Source organism: Astatotilapia calliptera, chromosome 7, assembly GCF_900246225.1.
Source record: "Astatotilapia calliptera chromosome 7, fAstCal1.2, whole genome shotgun sequence".
NCBI lineage: Eukaryota > Metazoa > Chordata > Actinopteri > Cichliformes > Cichlidae > Astatotilapia > Astatotilapia calliptera.
This window is the reverse complement of record NC_039308.1, coordinates 61,750,758-61,764,109: the sequence shown is the minus strand read 5'-3', so window position 1 is coordinate 61,764,109 and position 13,352 is coordinate 61,750,758. Positions and strand designations below refer to the sequence as shown.

The window sequence follows — 13,352 nt, the reverse complement described above, 5'->3', positions numbered from 1 at the left end:
CCTTCAGACTAGCTGATGTTAAAAAGGTAGTGACACATCAATCAAGGGGACATTACAAGACTGTGCCCTTGGACATGTTAACACTGAAATGATATTAAAGTAAGTCACATGTTCAGGAGTGTGTGTGTGTGTGTGTTCAAGCATTTTAGACTGCCTACAACACTTTTTATTTTGTCAGTGGATAATCATACATAATGATCTTAGTCCAACTGGATTATAAGTGTGTAACGATTAATCCGAAAGCTCAATAGATTAATTCTCAAATTCCGGTCTTATTTGAATATATTTTCTGACATTGCAGCTTCTAGCACTGTCTTCTGTTTTTAGATACCATCAGTGTGCTCCCGCTTATCTCTCATGTTCTCTCCATCCCAAACTCAATTACAGGGAGACCATACTGCCTGCATCACCAGGTTCACAGCCTCAGTACGACCTCTCCACAGCTCGGACAGACTCAAAGTGATGCATGCTCACCCTGACCTCAACCAGACACTAGAGTGACAGCAGTATACAGACTGACTCCTTCATTCGACATCCTTGAAAACTAGTTAGCAGCTATTTTCTGCCCACAGCCTCTCTGAAATGTTCACAGGGTGACAAATGATTTTATCAATATCTCTTGTCACCCGTGAGCCCCTACTGCCGACACAGCCCTTACTGTGAAACAAGAAAGCTGTCACCCAGTTTGTGAAAATCTGCAAATGCTAAGAGCACACATTAAAGACCCACAGTTGCACACGTACACAGCTTGTGTGTGAAAATATGCAGAGGTTTTTTATGTTTTAATTTGAGTCAAAATGTGCACATCTTTACTTGAGTGTGCATTAGTTATGAGTGAGTGCAATAGTTGTGTATGTATGCGTTTTCAATGCCAGCAGACCTAAATGAGGCCCTTGGCACTTGTAGCCAATGAGGCTAGAAAATGAGTGTGTTTCATTCATCAGGAAACAGTCCAAGGGTCATCCTCTGACAGAGAGGGATGCTGGTGCCTTTGCATTTGCTCTGCATTTATGTTAAGCTGACCCACACCTGCATGTCCAACTATGATGTAATAATGCCACATCACACACCACGCTTTGGTGTTGAGTGGACTTTAAGAAGTACCTGACCTCTAAAAAGTCACAAGTGGGGAATGTTTACCTTACAATAACGTTTGCCTTTAACAATGTAAAAGGGGAGAAAATGTAATGCTTTCCATGATGTGAAGCTTATTTCCAAGAGTCCACAGCTCCTGGCTGTGAACACAGCTGCAGCTACTCTGCCTGACTGATCCATGTGAAGATGGGGCGGGATACAGTTGTTGTTATTATGACTTCACCTGCGTCTGTGGTTAAATCCATTTTAATATGAATATGTCCAGGTGTCCTACTAGTTGAACCTGGACTGAATCTATCAGCTATATATTACCAACACACCACTGGTGTTTTGATACAGAGCCAGCAGAACAATGACTGCACCCACACGACCGCATGAAGTCAATATTTATGTGTTACAACAAGAATCCAATAACCAAAGCACGGCCATGGCCACAGCCAGAATCACAGTGGGAGCTGTATCATTGCAAGGCTGCAATTTTTGACTTAAGCGAGGCAACCGTCTGTTTCTTCAGCACCAATTTTTGCAAGACCCGATGAACCAAATTCTACAGTTGGCTTTTTCAATGCAGCAATAAAGACCTTTGTCTGAACATTAGACAGACACAACATTCAAAATTGTCTAGAAAAGAAAAAAAAAACATCTTCTGTGACCTTTTTAATAGTTTTTGTAAGATACAAACTGACAGATAAGCTGTTACTTTAGATAGAATCAGACAGAAGAATGTCTGAACTCTGTGGTACATTATCCATCTTTAATCGCAAAAAAAAAAAAAAAAGTTCCCTCAGATGTTCAATTTTCATTGTGCACAATCTCATAAAGAATGTGGAAAATTTGAAGCTGAAGTATGCAACTAACGTGAGACAGCCTATTATGTGAAACCAACAGTGCATGTACAATTGTCTTTTCAACAGAAGACATCTTTTGCCTAGTAGTTAAACTGTGGAAATGAACAATATTAGCATATTTATAGACCCAGGTTTTTTTTAGTAAAGAAAGAAGTAAGTTTTTGACAAGTTAACTTATATGTCTTAAGAAATGTCTGGAAGGGATCCCATTTATTAACATCTGAGGTCCCCAGTTGCCTATATACTTAAAATGTCAAAATGTCACTTCTTTTTCTCTGCTGTCAAATCTTGGAAAAGAGAAGTCTTTACTCTCCATCTTTCTCTCTTGTTCTATATATGTGTGTGTGTGTGTGTGTGTGTCTGTGACACTCAAAATACTGTTGAGGTAATGTTAATATTCATATGATCACACATACAGCTCTCCTCAGACGGGCAGCAACCTCTTTGCCCTCTCCATTTCTATTTAAACATGTTTTGGTGTCGTCAGAAAGAAAAATCATGGAAACATGTACATTTTTAATGTAAATTCTTTGTTATATCAAACTATTTCTAAAGTCTTTCTCAATGCACATGTGGTTTTATGATAAGAACTGCATAGTGTGTTTAAAAAGGTTTGCTCGTGGTTAAGGTTAAAATTTTATAATTGCAATACATAAGCATTATTTTTGGTCTTAGTAATAGTCTTAGTATGATGGAATTATCTTTTTTAGCGTATCTTAGATCATTTTCATATGTATGTTTTCATTTTTAAGTATTTTAAGTATTTTTAAGCATTTTAACATTAACATTATTTGTGTACTGAACACATTTGATAAGCTTATTTATAAGAGCATGCTGGGTTACTCAGTTTTTGTTACATGCATCAGATTCATTTCACCATCTTGTTATAGATGACACAGACAAGCTGTGAGTGAAAGAATGTAAGGCTGTGGGCATGGGAGCAGCTGCCAGTTTGTCTCACTTGGCTAGTTAGCACCAATTCAAAGTATTTGGCTTGTCTGTTTCACTTGAGTGGTTAAAAGAAAGACACTGAAAAAGAGCTGCAGTGTGACCATTTTCTTGTTTTTTGTTTTGTTTTTTTTTTGTTTTTTGGGGGGGGAGCCAGCATCCCTCAACATTACATTTTAAAGTAGCTTAAAGTGCCCTTAACTGCAGAAATACAAGGCACAGTAATAGTGCATATGAAATCATAAATGTCGCTATATACATGTAGCATATATCAGTATTATAAATTAAAATCCATCCTGTTATACACTCTATAGTCCAACAGCTCGCACAATGTAGGATAAAATAATTATGCATGTAACCTACTGGCATTTAAAAAGCCCTTTTCTTGCCTTACTGACACACAAAGTACTTTAGACCACGAGTCACATTGTTAAAAAGCATTCATACAGCACTTCAAGTACTTTATCTGTTTCACATCTCTGGCCAATTTGTAATCTTCAGTTAACCTAACATGTTCACTGTGGGAGAAACCCAGAGTACCCATAACCAGCGCAGGCACAAGGTGCACATGCCAGCTTGGCAAAGAAATGCCCAGCTAAGATTCAAACCAGAAACCTTGCTGTTGGCAGGCAATGGTGTTAGCCACCCCTATGCCATCCTAATAATTCTAAATATTCCAGATATTGCTGTTATTTAACTGAAATTAAATCTAAATTTGGTTAAGGTTACGTTATTTATATCCATATGTAAATTTGCTTTACAGAAAAATGATAGCATTTGGCATCCCTTCACAAACACACACACACACCTATTGAAACCTTTTGTAATTAAACAAAATGAATCAAATCAAAAACAATTCTTATGGAGTTCAGTGACAGCATCAGGGACAAAGCTGCCCTGTCTTTACCCCAGTTAGGCTCTAATATAATGTGTGTGATTAAATGTGATGAAAGACCACTGGGAAAATGTGACTCTATATCAAAACTATGATCACATGATGAAAATATAAAGACATCTAATCGGTTTATTGTGCTGGCTCGAGAGAAGGAAAAAAGAAGGCTTGTGATGCATGTGGTGGGTATCCCTCCCACACTGGAATCCTTAAAGGATTCTGATTTATATTTGGAGCTGTTGCTGGCATTATCAAGAAGTGGCCTGATTTGATTTATATCTCATTAATCCCTCCTTCTCTTTTTCTCTCTTGCACTTTCTCCTTTCTCTCTTTCTCTAGCATACATACCAACATTCCTCTCTCACAGATGCCTCACACTCTGCAATCTTTCATCATCTTTTCTCTTCCATGCAATGTGAAAGCTAAAGCTTCTGTCAGTCACTCTTTACAGAAAAGTTCACAATCAGCAAGCACTCGAGCATTAACTGAGTGTAGAAAGCGTCAGAGGAGTCCACTCTATTTTCCCCACCTTTCAAAGGAATTAATGCATTTGTAAGGAATGAATACAGGAAGTTCATGCTGTCCATAATAAGAAAGCAGAATAAAATAACTCAGTGGCTTGTGCCAACTAGTCACAGACTTATTTTGGGGGGCTTTAGCCCCACTTGAATTTCCTGCAGTGTAACTAAATAATTCAGCCTTTTCTACCCAATTTATAATGTAAAAATATGACAGACTTCAGAATTACAGTAGTCATAAGAAGGGCTAGACTTAAGACCATGTGGAAACTACCACTACCACTACGAATGTCCCATCCTATCTATTGGAGACATGTTTTTTAAATAAACAAAATATACCATTTTACAGATGGCAGTTAATCTAAAATACTGACCCTGATTTTTATACCCCTTTTTCTCTTGTCATAATTATTTTTATTTAAACATTTTTATATATTTTTTCTCTGATCTTTGAGGACATTGTGCATTTTTATTTGTTAATTTATTACATAACTTCATTCATTATCTGTATATTAAATAAATTTGTTACAGTTCATGTATATGTAGTGATGGCAGGGCCTGTGAGCAATACAGTAAAGAACTGGTTGTTCTAGTCTTGAAGATTTTCCTTTATGCCCTTGTGCTCCAAACAGGCCCATTAACTCCACCTCAGCATCATTTAATTACACTGACCTGATTTTTGCAGGCTCTTTTCTTCTTTTTTCTTTTTTTTATTCCAGTGATGTCCATCATTTTGACGACTATAAATATACTAATGGTATCTCAGCTTACATTGGCCATTGCCCTATTGTGACAGTATGGTACACCAGGTTATGACCCATGAATAGAACGTGCAATAACGCTGTGAGAAAAGCTGTATTTTGGTCATTTAACATCTCTTGCCTTGTGATAGAAAAAACAGTTCTACAGCAGAGGAGTGGGATGTTAGTAATGTTACACACCATGCAGATCACTAATCCTTGATGGGATTAGAGGAATACCTCTTGGCATGTGCATAAAAGTCCCAACACGTCATTGGCTGTCTAGCACACTTAAAACTGATTGAGTCAGGGAGGACTCCAAAACATGCGCAAATAGAAATGTATGAAGCGGCATGGAGAGGCCCAAGAGGCTGATGTATCTCCATCCCTCTGATGAGGGCTGAATTTAAAGTGCTTGTGAAGTTAGCAGTTAGGAGTTAGTCCTGCAAAGGCTCTGTTGATCCTGCACTGTAGGCTTTTGTGCAATTGAATCACACAGGCAGGTAGACAAACATTATTTGCACATCTGGACTGCTTTACTGTCAGAGTATGGATGGCAAGCATCATTTGTCAAATCAGGTCTCATGATTGCTTATACTACTTGTAACAGAGGTACCATCACTGTCTGCCTTAGACAAAGGTTTCTGCTCAATGATGCAGTTCCTCCAAGCGAGCACAGGACTAGAATGGAGCAAGTAGACTGCAGAGGGAGTGCCAGTCTGAGAGCATGGAAGCAAGCATTAGACTCGGGGTGAAAGTCCAGTGGGAAATAAGCGGTCTAGTAACCACTCCACAGGTGGATGCTGCAAAAACTTTTTCATCTTTCATTATTGGCTGCTTGATGAGGCAATAATTTGGAGCAAATACTGCAGAAGCAGCCCTAAGAAGAGCCTGTGTGGACAACAGGGGCACAAAAGAAAATATTCACAACTCCACATAACAGTTTCTGTAAAAGCAAGAAATGAATTCACAAATATTGCAGGTCTGGCTGTTTAATTGTCTCCACTTCTGTTAAGCAGGGTCGCGCTTCAGTATGTCTGCAAGACAAAGAGACAGCTGGCAGTTCATAATCTGTTAGGACAAAAGTTGAAAATGCTTTCTTTTCTTAATCCTATTTTCCTTATCTCTTTTCATCTAATTCCATCACAGCACTATGTAAATCCAATTTTGCTGCTTTCATTGTCAGTGTGCAGATATATTGTTTTGCTCTGTAAATCAACTTGATCTTTTCTACTGCCACAGTTTGGATTCTGTTCTGCTGATTCATTGTTTATCTTTTTATCAAGGTTTGATCTGTTGAAAAGGAGGATGAGTAAATAGCGGAGATACAGGGAGTGAGGAAGTTTTCAGAAGTCTTAACTGAAGCATGTTTTTAGTAGGTCATTATATTCATTCATGGCATTGAAAAGACATTGTTTTCACCTAAAAAGATGTGTATAATAAAGATGTGTATACAAAAATTCAGCTTCATATATTAATATTTTCTTCTTGCAGTGTCAATAGAACATCCAAGCATAAATCTTGTATTAAACCATGTGCTGCACTAAACCCTGTTGTTTTGTGCAAGGTTTTAATTTCGAACAAATTAAAACTGCAACAGTGGAATGTGATTTTCAGCCTGGTGTGTGAGCTCTGTCACATTTGCTCAGTCCCCCTGTATGAAAACAAATTCTTTTTCCACCCCCAGGCTTTGGCTGCTTGGAATTTAAATTTTGCAATTGAAGAATTAATGGAGTCAGTAATCAAGCAATTAATCAGTAGTTACAGTAATAGCCTCCCCATTCTTAAGTGAAGAGCTTTCTATTGGAGATTAGGCTGTGTGTTGAACACACTGTATGCCTACAGAAACTATGAATATTGCATCCCAACAACACTGCAATGTTACTGCATGTCTTCATTCGCAGTGCTTTTCCAATTAACACAACAAGAGAAAATCTTCTGGGTTTTTTTTTTACAAGGAAATTGTGCTTTTCCTTCTAAATAGACAAATTGTCTTGCATAAAACATTTTTGAACACTGTAATTTGTTAATATTCTTTCTAAATTTTGATGTTGACTCAGTGACAACTAACAGAGCTGTTCATTTGTGATTAGTTTCTTTAAATATAAAAGATATTTTACTTAATTAATATATAACACATCTCAAGATAACTCTTATCTCAGAGAGCTCTTTCTGTTATTGTTGAAAGATTGAACCTTGTTGTGTGAAAGACATTGTGTTCCGTTACAAAAATGTTTCACATTTCCTGAGCTATTCATAGCCGAACAACACATATTCCACAGTGGTTCAGTATTTATCGCTGACATTTCACTGGAGGTTGAAAATCTAACAGTATAGTTTACATCTTTTTCTTCATGTTCACATTGATTTTCTGAACATGCTCCAGTTTCCTCCCACATTCAAAAACATTCAGGTCAGGTAGATTAGAGGCTCTATAAATGTTTCCCTTTATCTGTGCTAGCTCTGTGACTCACTTCCGACCTGCCCAGAGTGGTTCCCTGTTTTTCACTTAGATAGTAGTGAGGAAAAAAATGACAATAAAAAAAAACATATACTAATGAACTGTATAATAAGCAAAGCAATGAGAAAGTTGTATGACTCAACATAATAAGAGTGTTGTAATTATTGTATTTGAATTCGTTTTTGAACAATGGTGTTGCAATGTAGTCATTAATAATAAGCCGGTAAAGTCCAGAGATGTTATACTGAACATGAAATTAATCAATATGTCAGCGATGTGTCTTTCAGTGGGTTTATTATTCCACAGAATGGATATGATTATGTTTAACACTAAAACACACACATACATTGATTATAGAAAACCAACAGGGTTTTTTTTATTTTTGTGTGACAGACACACTTGGCTGAGATATTTGACAATGAAGGACATCAGAGCATCAGTGGCATTTATGGCATTTAACTGTACTGATCTTTCACTTATTAAGTAGCTGAATACCCATATTGTATAAAACATGTAAGAAAAAATGTATGAAGTGCTTAGTAAAAAAGAAAAAATATTTTGAATGGTCTAATGGTTTAAGGTAAAATGTCTCAGACTTTAAAAGCCAACTTGGGCCCTGGGAATACTCAAGTTCCTTGAGTAAAGTTTATTAAAAAAAAGAAAAAAAAATGTAAAGTGTATATTCAGCAGAAAGCAAATAAAGAGAGGCCACTGTTGTAGTGTTGACCTCACTGCTAGTCTACATTTCAGCTGCTTAATGTTCCTGCCTTAACTCACAGTGCTTTTCCAGTTAACATGAAAAGAGAAAATCTTAACCTTAATCTTTTTAAGGAAGTTGTAAATTTAAACAGAGCTTTTAATTTGTGATTTATAAAAAAAAATAAAGAAAATAAACCCAAATGGAGAGGCCACTGTTGTAGTGTTGAACTCATTGCACGTTCTCTAAATCGATATACACACACATATTATATGTGTATATATATCTATATATAGATATATATAGATATAGATATATATAGATATATATATACACATATAATATGTGTATATATATCTATATATATATATATATATCTATATATATATATATATATATATATATATAGATATATATATATATATAGATATATATACACATATTATATGTGTATATATATCTATATATATATATACACATATAATATGTGTATATATATATAGATATATATACACATATTATATGTGTATATATATCTATATATAGATATATATAGATATATATATATATAGATATATATTTTCACTTGCTTTCATGCTTTTTGTTTGCTGATTTGTGAGTTGTAATCAGAGGTTTCTAGATATCTTGACTCGATTGAAGGACTAGTGGGTGTTGAGCTTATTATTATTTATGCTCCTCCACACTGAAATATAAATCACAACGCAGCAGTCATGGCTGCTTTTTTTTTCACTTTTTTTCACTCGTTCCCTTCTTCTGCAAACAAACAGCACAGAAATCATTTGTTTTTTCAGGAATTTGGATTATGTGACTGAGATACAAGGACATTGTGCCTGAAAACGCATTTCTATATAAGTTCCCAGTTTGTGTGTGGATGTGGTTAATGGTTGCCACAAGACAGTATACCTTTTTTTAAGGCTATCCTTGTGCTAATAATTCGAAATGGCATGGGATAAACTTTAGTATGCATTAGACTTGTTCACACACTTACCTAATGGGTGTCTTCTCTTTTCTCTTTCTCATTTCATTCCAGTGGGCCAAAATCCTCTTTTAAGAGAGTGAAAGACCAGTCAATGAATTATGAATGTTAAACAAGATGACCTCCTCTCAGCAGCAGCAGATGATGCGAGGTCCTAGGTGGAACCGGGCCTTGTCCGACCCTTTGTTTGTTCTGCTCCTGGCCCTCCAGCTGCTGGTGGTCGCAGGACTGGTTCGCGCTCAGACGTGTCCCTCTGTCTGTTCGTGCAGTAACCAGTTCAGCAAAGTCATCTGCACCCGCAGAGGCTTGCGGGATGTTCCTGATGGCATCTCTACCAACACACGCTACCTGAATCTGCAAGAAAATCTTATTCAAGTCATAAAAGTGGACAGCTTCAAACACCTAAGACATCTAGAGATACTACAGCTGAGCAAAAACCACATACGCAAAATTGAGCTTGGGGCCTTCAATGGACTGGCCAGCCTCAATACCTTGGAGCTATTTGATAACCGCCTCACCACCATCCCAAACGGGGCTTTTGAGTACTTGTCCAAACTAAAAGAGCTTTGGCTAAGGAATAACCCCATAGAGAGCATTACCTCCTATGCTTTCAACAGAGTGCCCTCATTACGAAGGCTGGACCTTGGGGAGCTCAAACGGCTCAACTACATATCTGATGGGGCCTTTGAAGGGCTGAGCAATCTGCGCTACTTAAATCTGGGAATGTGCAATCTGAAGGAAATTCCCAATCTTATTCCCCTAGTGAAGCTGGATGAACTGGAAATGTCAGGAAATCAGCTATCTGTCATCCGGCCTGGTTCATTTAAAGGGCTTATACACTTACAAAAGCTGTGGATGATGCATGCCCAGATCCAGACCATAGAAAGGAATGCTTTTGATGACCTGCAATCACTTGTGGAACTCAATCTGGCCCACAATAACCTTACCCTCTTGCCCCATGATCTATTCACTCCTCTACATCACCTGGAGAGAGTGCACTTACACCACAACCCTTGGAATTGTAACTGTGACATCCTCTGGCTAAGCTGGTGGCTTAAGGAGATGGTACCTGCAAACACCAGCTGCTGTGCCCGCTGCAGTTCACCTCCTCACCATAAGGGACGCTACATTGGTGAGCTGGACCAGAATTACTTTCACTGTTATGCTCCTGTTATTGTGGAGCCTCCCACAGACCTAAATGTAACAGAGGGAAGTGCTGCAGAGTTGAAATGCAGAGCCAGCTCTTTAACCTCAGTGAGCTGGATTACACCCAATGGTTCCATCATGACACACGGTGCATACAAGGTCAGAATCTCTGTGCTGAATGATGGCACACTGAACTTTACCAACGTTACCATGCAGGACACAGGTACATATACGTGCATGGTGAGTAATTCTGCAGGTAACACAACAGCGTCTGCCACACTCAATGTTTCCTCTACGGAAAGCAGTTTCAGCTACTTTACTACAGTGACAGTGGAGACAATAGAAACCCCGCATAATGAAGGCTTCACCACTACTGTCCAACAGAAGGTTGGCCCCACACCCTCTGCTGGTACATGGGAGTCTATCTCACCAACCTCTACAACAACCACCACCGTCCGAACCGCACTCTCCACACGTGCCACAGAGAAGACTTATACAATTCCCGTCACAGAGGTGGGTGGTGAGGGATTGCAGAATGGCTTGGATGAGGTAATGAAGACAACCAAGATCATCATTGGCTGCTTTGTTGCAATCACACTCATGGCAGCTGTCATGCTTATTATCTTCTATAAGATGCGCAAACAACACCACCAGCAGAATCACCATGCACCCACACGCACTATTGAGATCATCAATGTGGACGAGGATTGTGTAACTGGAGGCCCAGGCATGGAGGGCCACCTTACTCTGCCTCCTCTTGAGCACGAGCACCTCAACCACTATAACACCTATAAGACTGCATACAACCATGCCTCCACAATCAATTCTATACACAGCTCAGCGCACGAACCTTTGCTAATCCGGGCCAGCTCAAAAGACAATGTACAAGAGACCCAAATCTAATACTTTTGTGAGACATTTTAAAACTGATGAAATTACTTACAGGCATTATTGACAGAACATTACTGACCTTTGGTTGCGAGGACTGCGGCTGACGCTCGGAATAACAGACTTGTGTTTGGCAAATCAGCGACTAGCAATGTTAATTCAGTGACTTTCGGAATTAGAGTATGTCTACTGTTTCAAAAAGTGTCTTTACAAAGCAGAAGTTATTTATTTAAGAAAAAAATGTTGTGGTTAAATCACGAAAACTGTATTCTGCAATTATTTTTTCAACACTTAATTCATGTGGGTTTTTTTCTTCTTTTTTCCTCGCATATCACAAAATTGGTTTACTAATATACTTTCAACTTCTTTCAAAGATGTGTCAAAAAACATGAAACAAAGTATTGTTCCTTTATTGTTCTTTTTTTGGTATAGCTGCCGATTTTCGATCAGATGACACAGTAACCTCATTTTCCCCATTTATCAAGGAATCCTAGAGCACATTAGTGATTTTCTCAGCTGTGGATTAATTGATGAAATCTTTTGTGACCATCTCTAACTGAGATGAATTAAACACTTGTTCATCATTTTGGAGTGAGTGACAGAACTGTCAGTGATGGAATCTGATCATTATTCACCGTTTAATTATCTGTCACATACATTAGCCACTCTGCGCTGTCATCAATAGGCTGAGGACCTGAAAAGAGGGAAATGCATCCATTTCTGCTACTGTAAAAGTTGAAGCTCACTGCTAGAAGGACAGTTTTGTTAAATTAAATACTGTTGATCTATATGTCTTTGTGTTTCTATTGTATATGTAAAATTTAAAATGATCCCTGATCTCAAATTTGTCTTGACAAATCGCATTATTATAGAAAGCATATAATAAATTGCATTAAGAACCATTGAAATTCTGAAGGTCATGCTACAGAAGCAGCATTAACACGTACTTTAGAAAGAACATAATTATGACTGGAGAGGATGGGAATAATGCTTGTACAGATGTACATGACCTCAAATTCTGGCAAACACCCACTGCCTCAGAATATTTCCAGTGTATCATGGCTTCACCTTTACCTTGCAGTGCTGTGTAGTGTTGCATATGAAGATGATTGCTTTGAAGCCCCATTTTCATGCTGGGACCCCTTACCTCATCTGCAGTACTGCAGGAGTGCTGTCAGAAGTAGACTGATGAGCGGAAGAAAGAGCTTAAACCCTTTATACAGCTGTCTGAGCACATTGCCTGTCATCTTTGTGCCATATTTCCACATGGGCAGTGCCTGGCAGTCCCAGATTCACACCCTGCTCCCGCCAACCACAGAACTTGTCCCTGAGTGGCAAGGCTTAGCTGCAAGAGGCTTATGGGGTGAATGTGTGGGATCGGGCATCAACCAGATGTTTGGGTTGCACCTGACTCTCTCCATCGTTAGTGACAACACAATTTACATTTTAATTGATGTGCCTGTGGGCTTTGGATGGGCACAGCTCTGCTGCCATCCATACCCTGGAAAGCATTTCAAAGTCCCAAATGTAATGAATGGTGCCAAGCACCATAAATGCAGTGGTTATGCAGACATTTGAGATGGCACAGGTTTATTTTTAGCAAGTTAACTGTGGTTTTTATTCAACAGAAAAATTTGCAAAAAAAAAGTTAGGCCACTCAAATTCTTAATTCGGTTTGGGTTTTTTTTGTTTTTTGTTTTTTACACTTGCAGTAATGCAATCCAGAAAGAAATGCCTTTATTAAAGATGATGTCATGTGCTTTCTGTGGATTCACCACGCATATTATTTAAGTCAAAGCTGGTACTCCACTGAGAATTTGAAACATTGTCCTCTATTAGTTCAAAACATGTCTGGAAAAAAATACATGAAAACAGTCCACTGCTGTGGTCACTTTTAGATGAATGGTGGCAATAGGTGTTTTAAGTTCTGAAAGCTATTCAGAATAATGATTTAAGAAGTGAAAGATTTTCTGTGGGCTTTTCTTCAAAATCATTTACATATTTTACAGAAAATATAGCAAAAAACACAGTTTTCCTGTCAAGATAACAAGCAGCAATGTCTATAGGTCTGCACGTTACACCACCTGTTTCACAAACACATGGGCTACCACAGGTAACAATC

General features: G+C 38.1%; 1 protein-coding gene across 2 annotated transcripts in view; it reads left to right on the top strand.

Moving 5' to 3' along the window:
* The window catches only part of LOC113027021 (leucine-rich repeat-containing protein 4C-like), a 49,679-nt gene extending 37,659 nt beyond the window's left edge, over nucleotides 1-12,020 (top strand). For both annotated transcript variants that reach the window (XM_026176399.1, XM_026176398.1), the window contains one exon: nucleotides 9,251-12,020. In XM_026176399.1, the coding sequence (XP_026032184.1) occupies nucleotides 9,302-11,245 (1,944 nt within the window). In that variant the 5' untranslated portion in view covers nucleotides 9,251-9,301 and the 3' untranslated portion in view covers nucleotides 11,246-12,020. The remainder of the gene's footprint in view (nucleotides 1-9,250) is intronic.
* The last annotated feature ends 1,332 nt before the right edge of the window (nucleotides 12,021-13,352 follow it).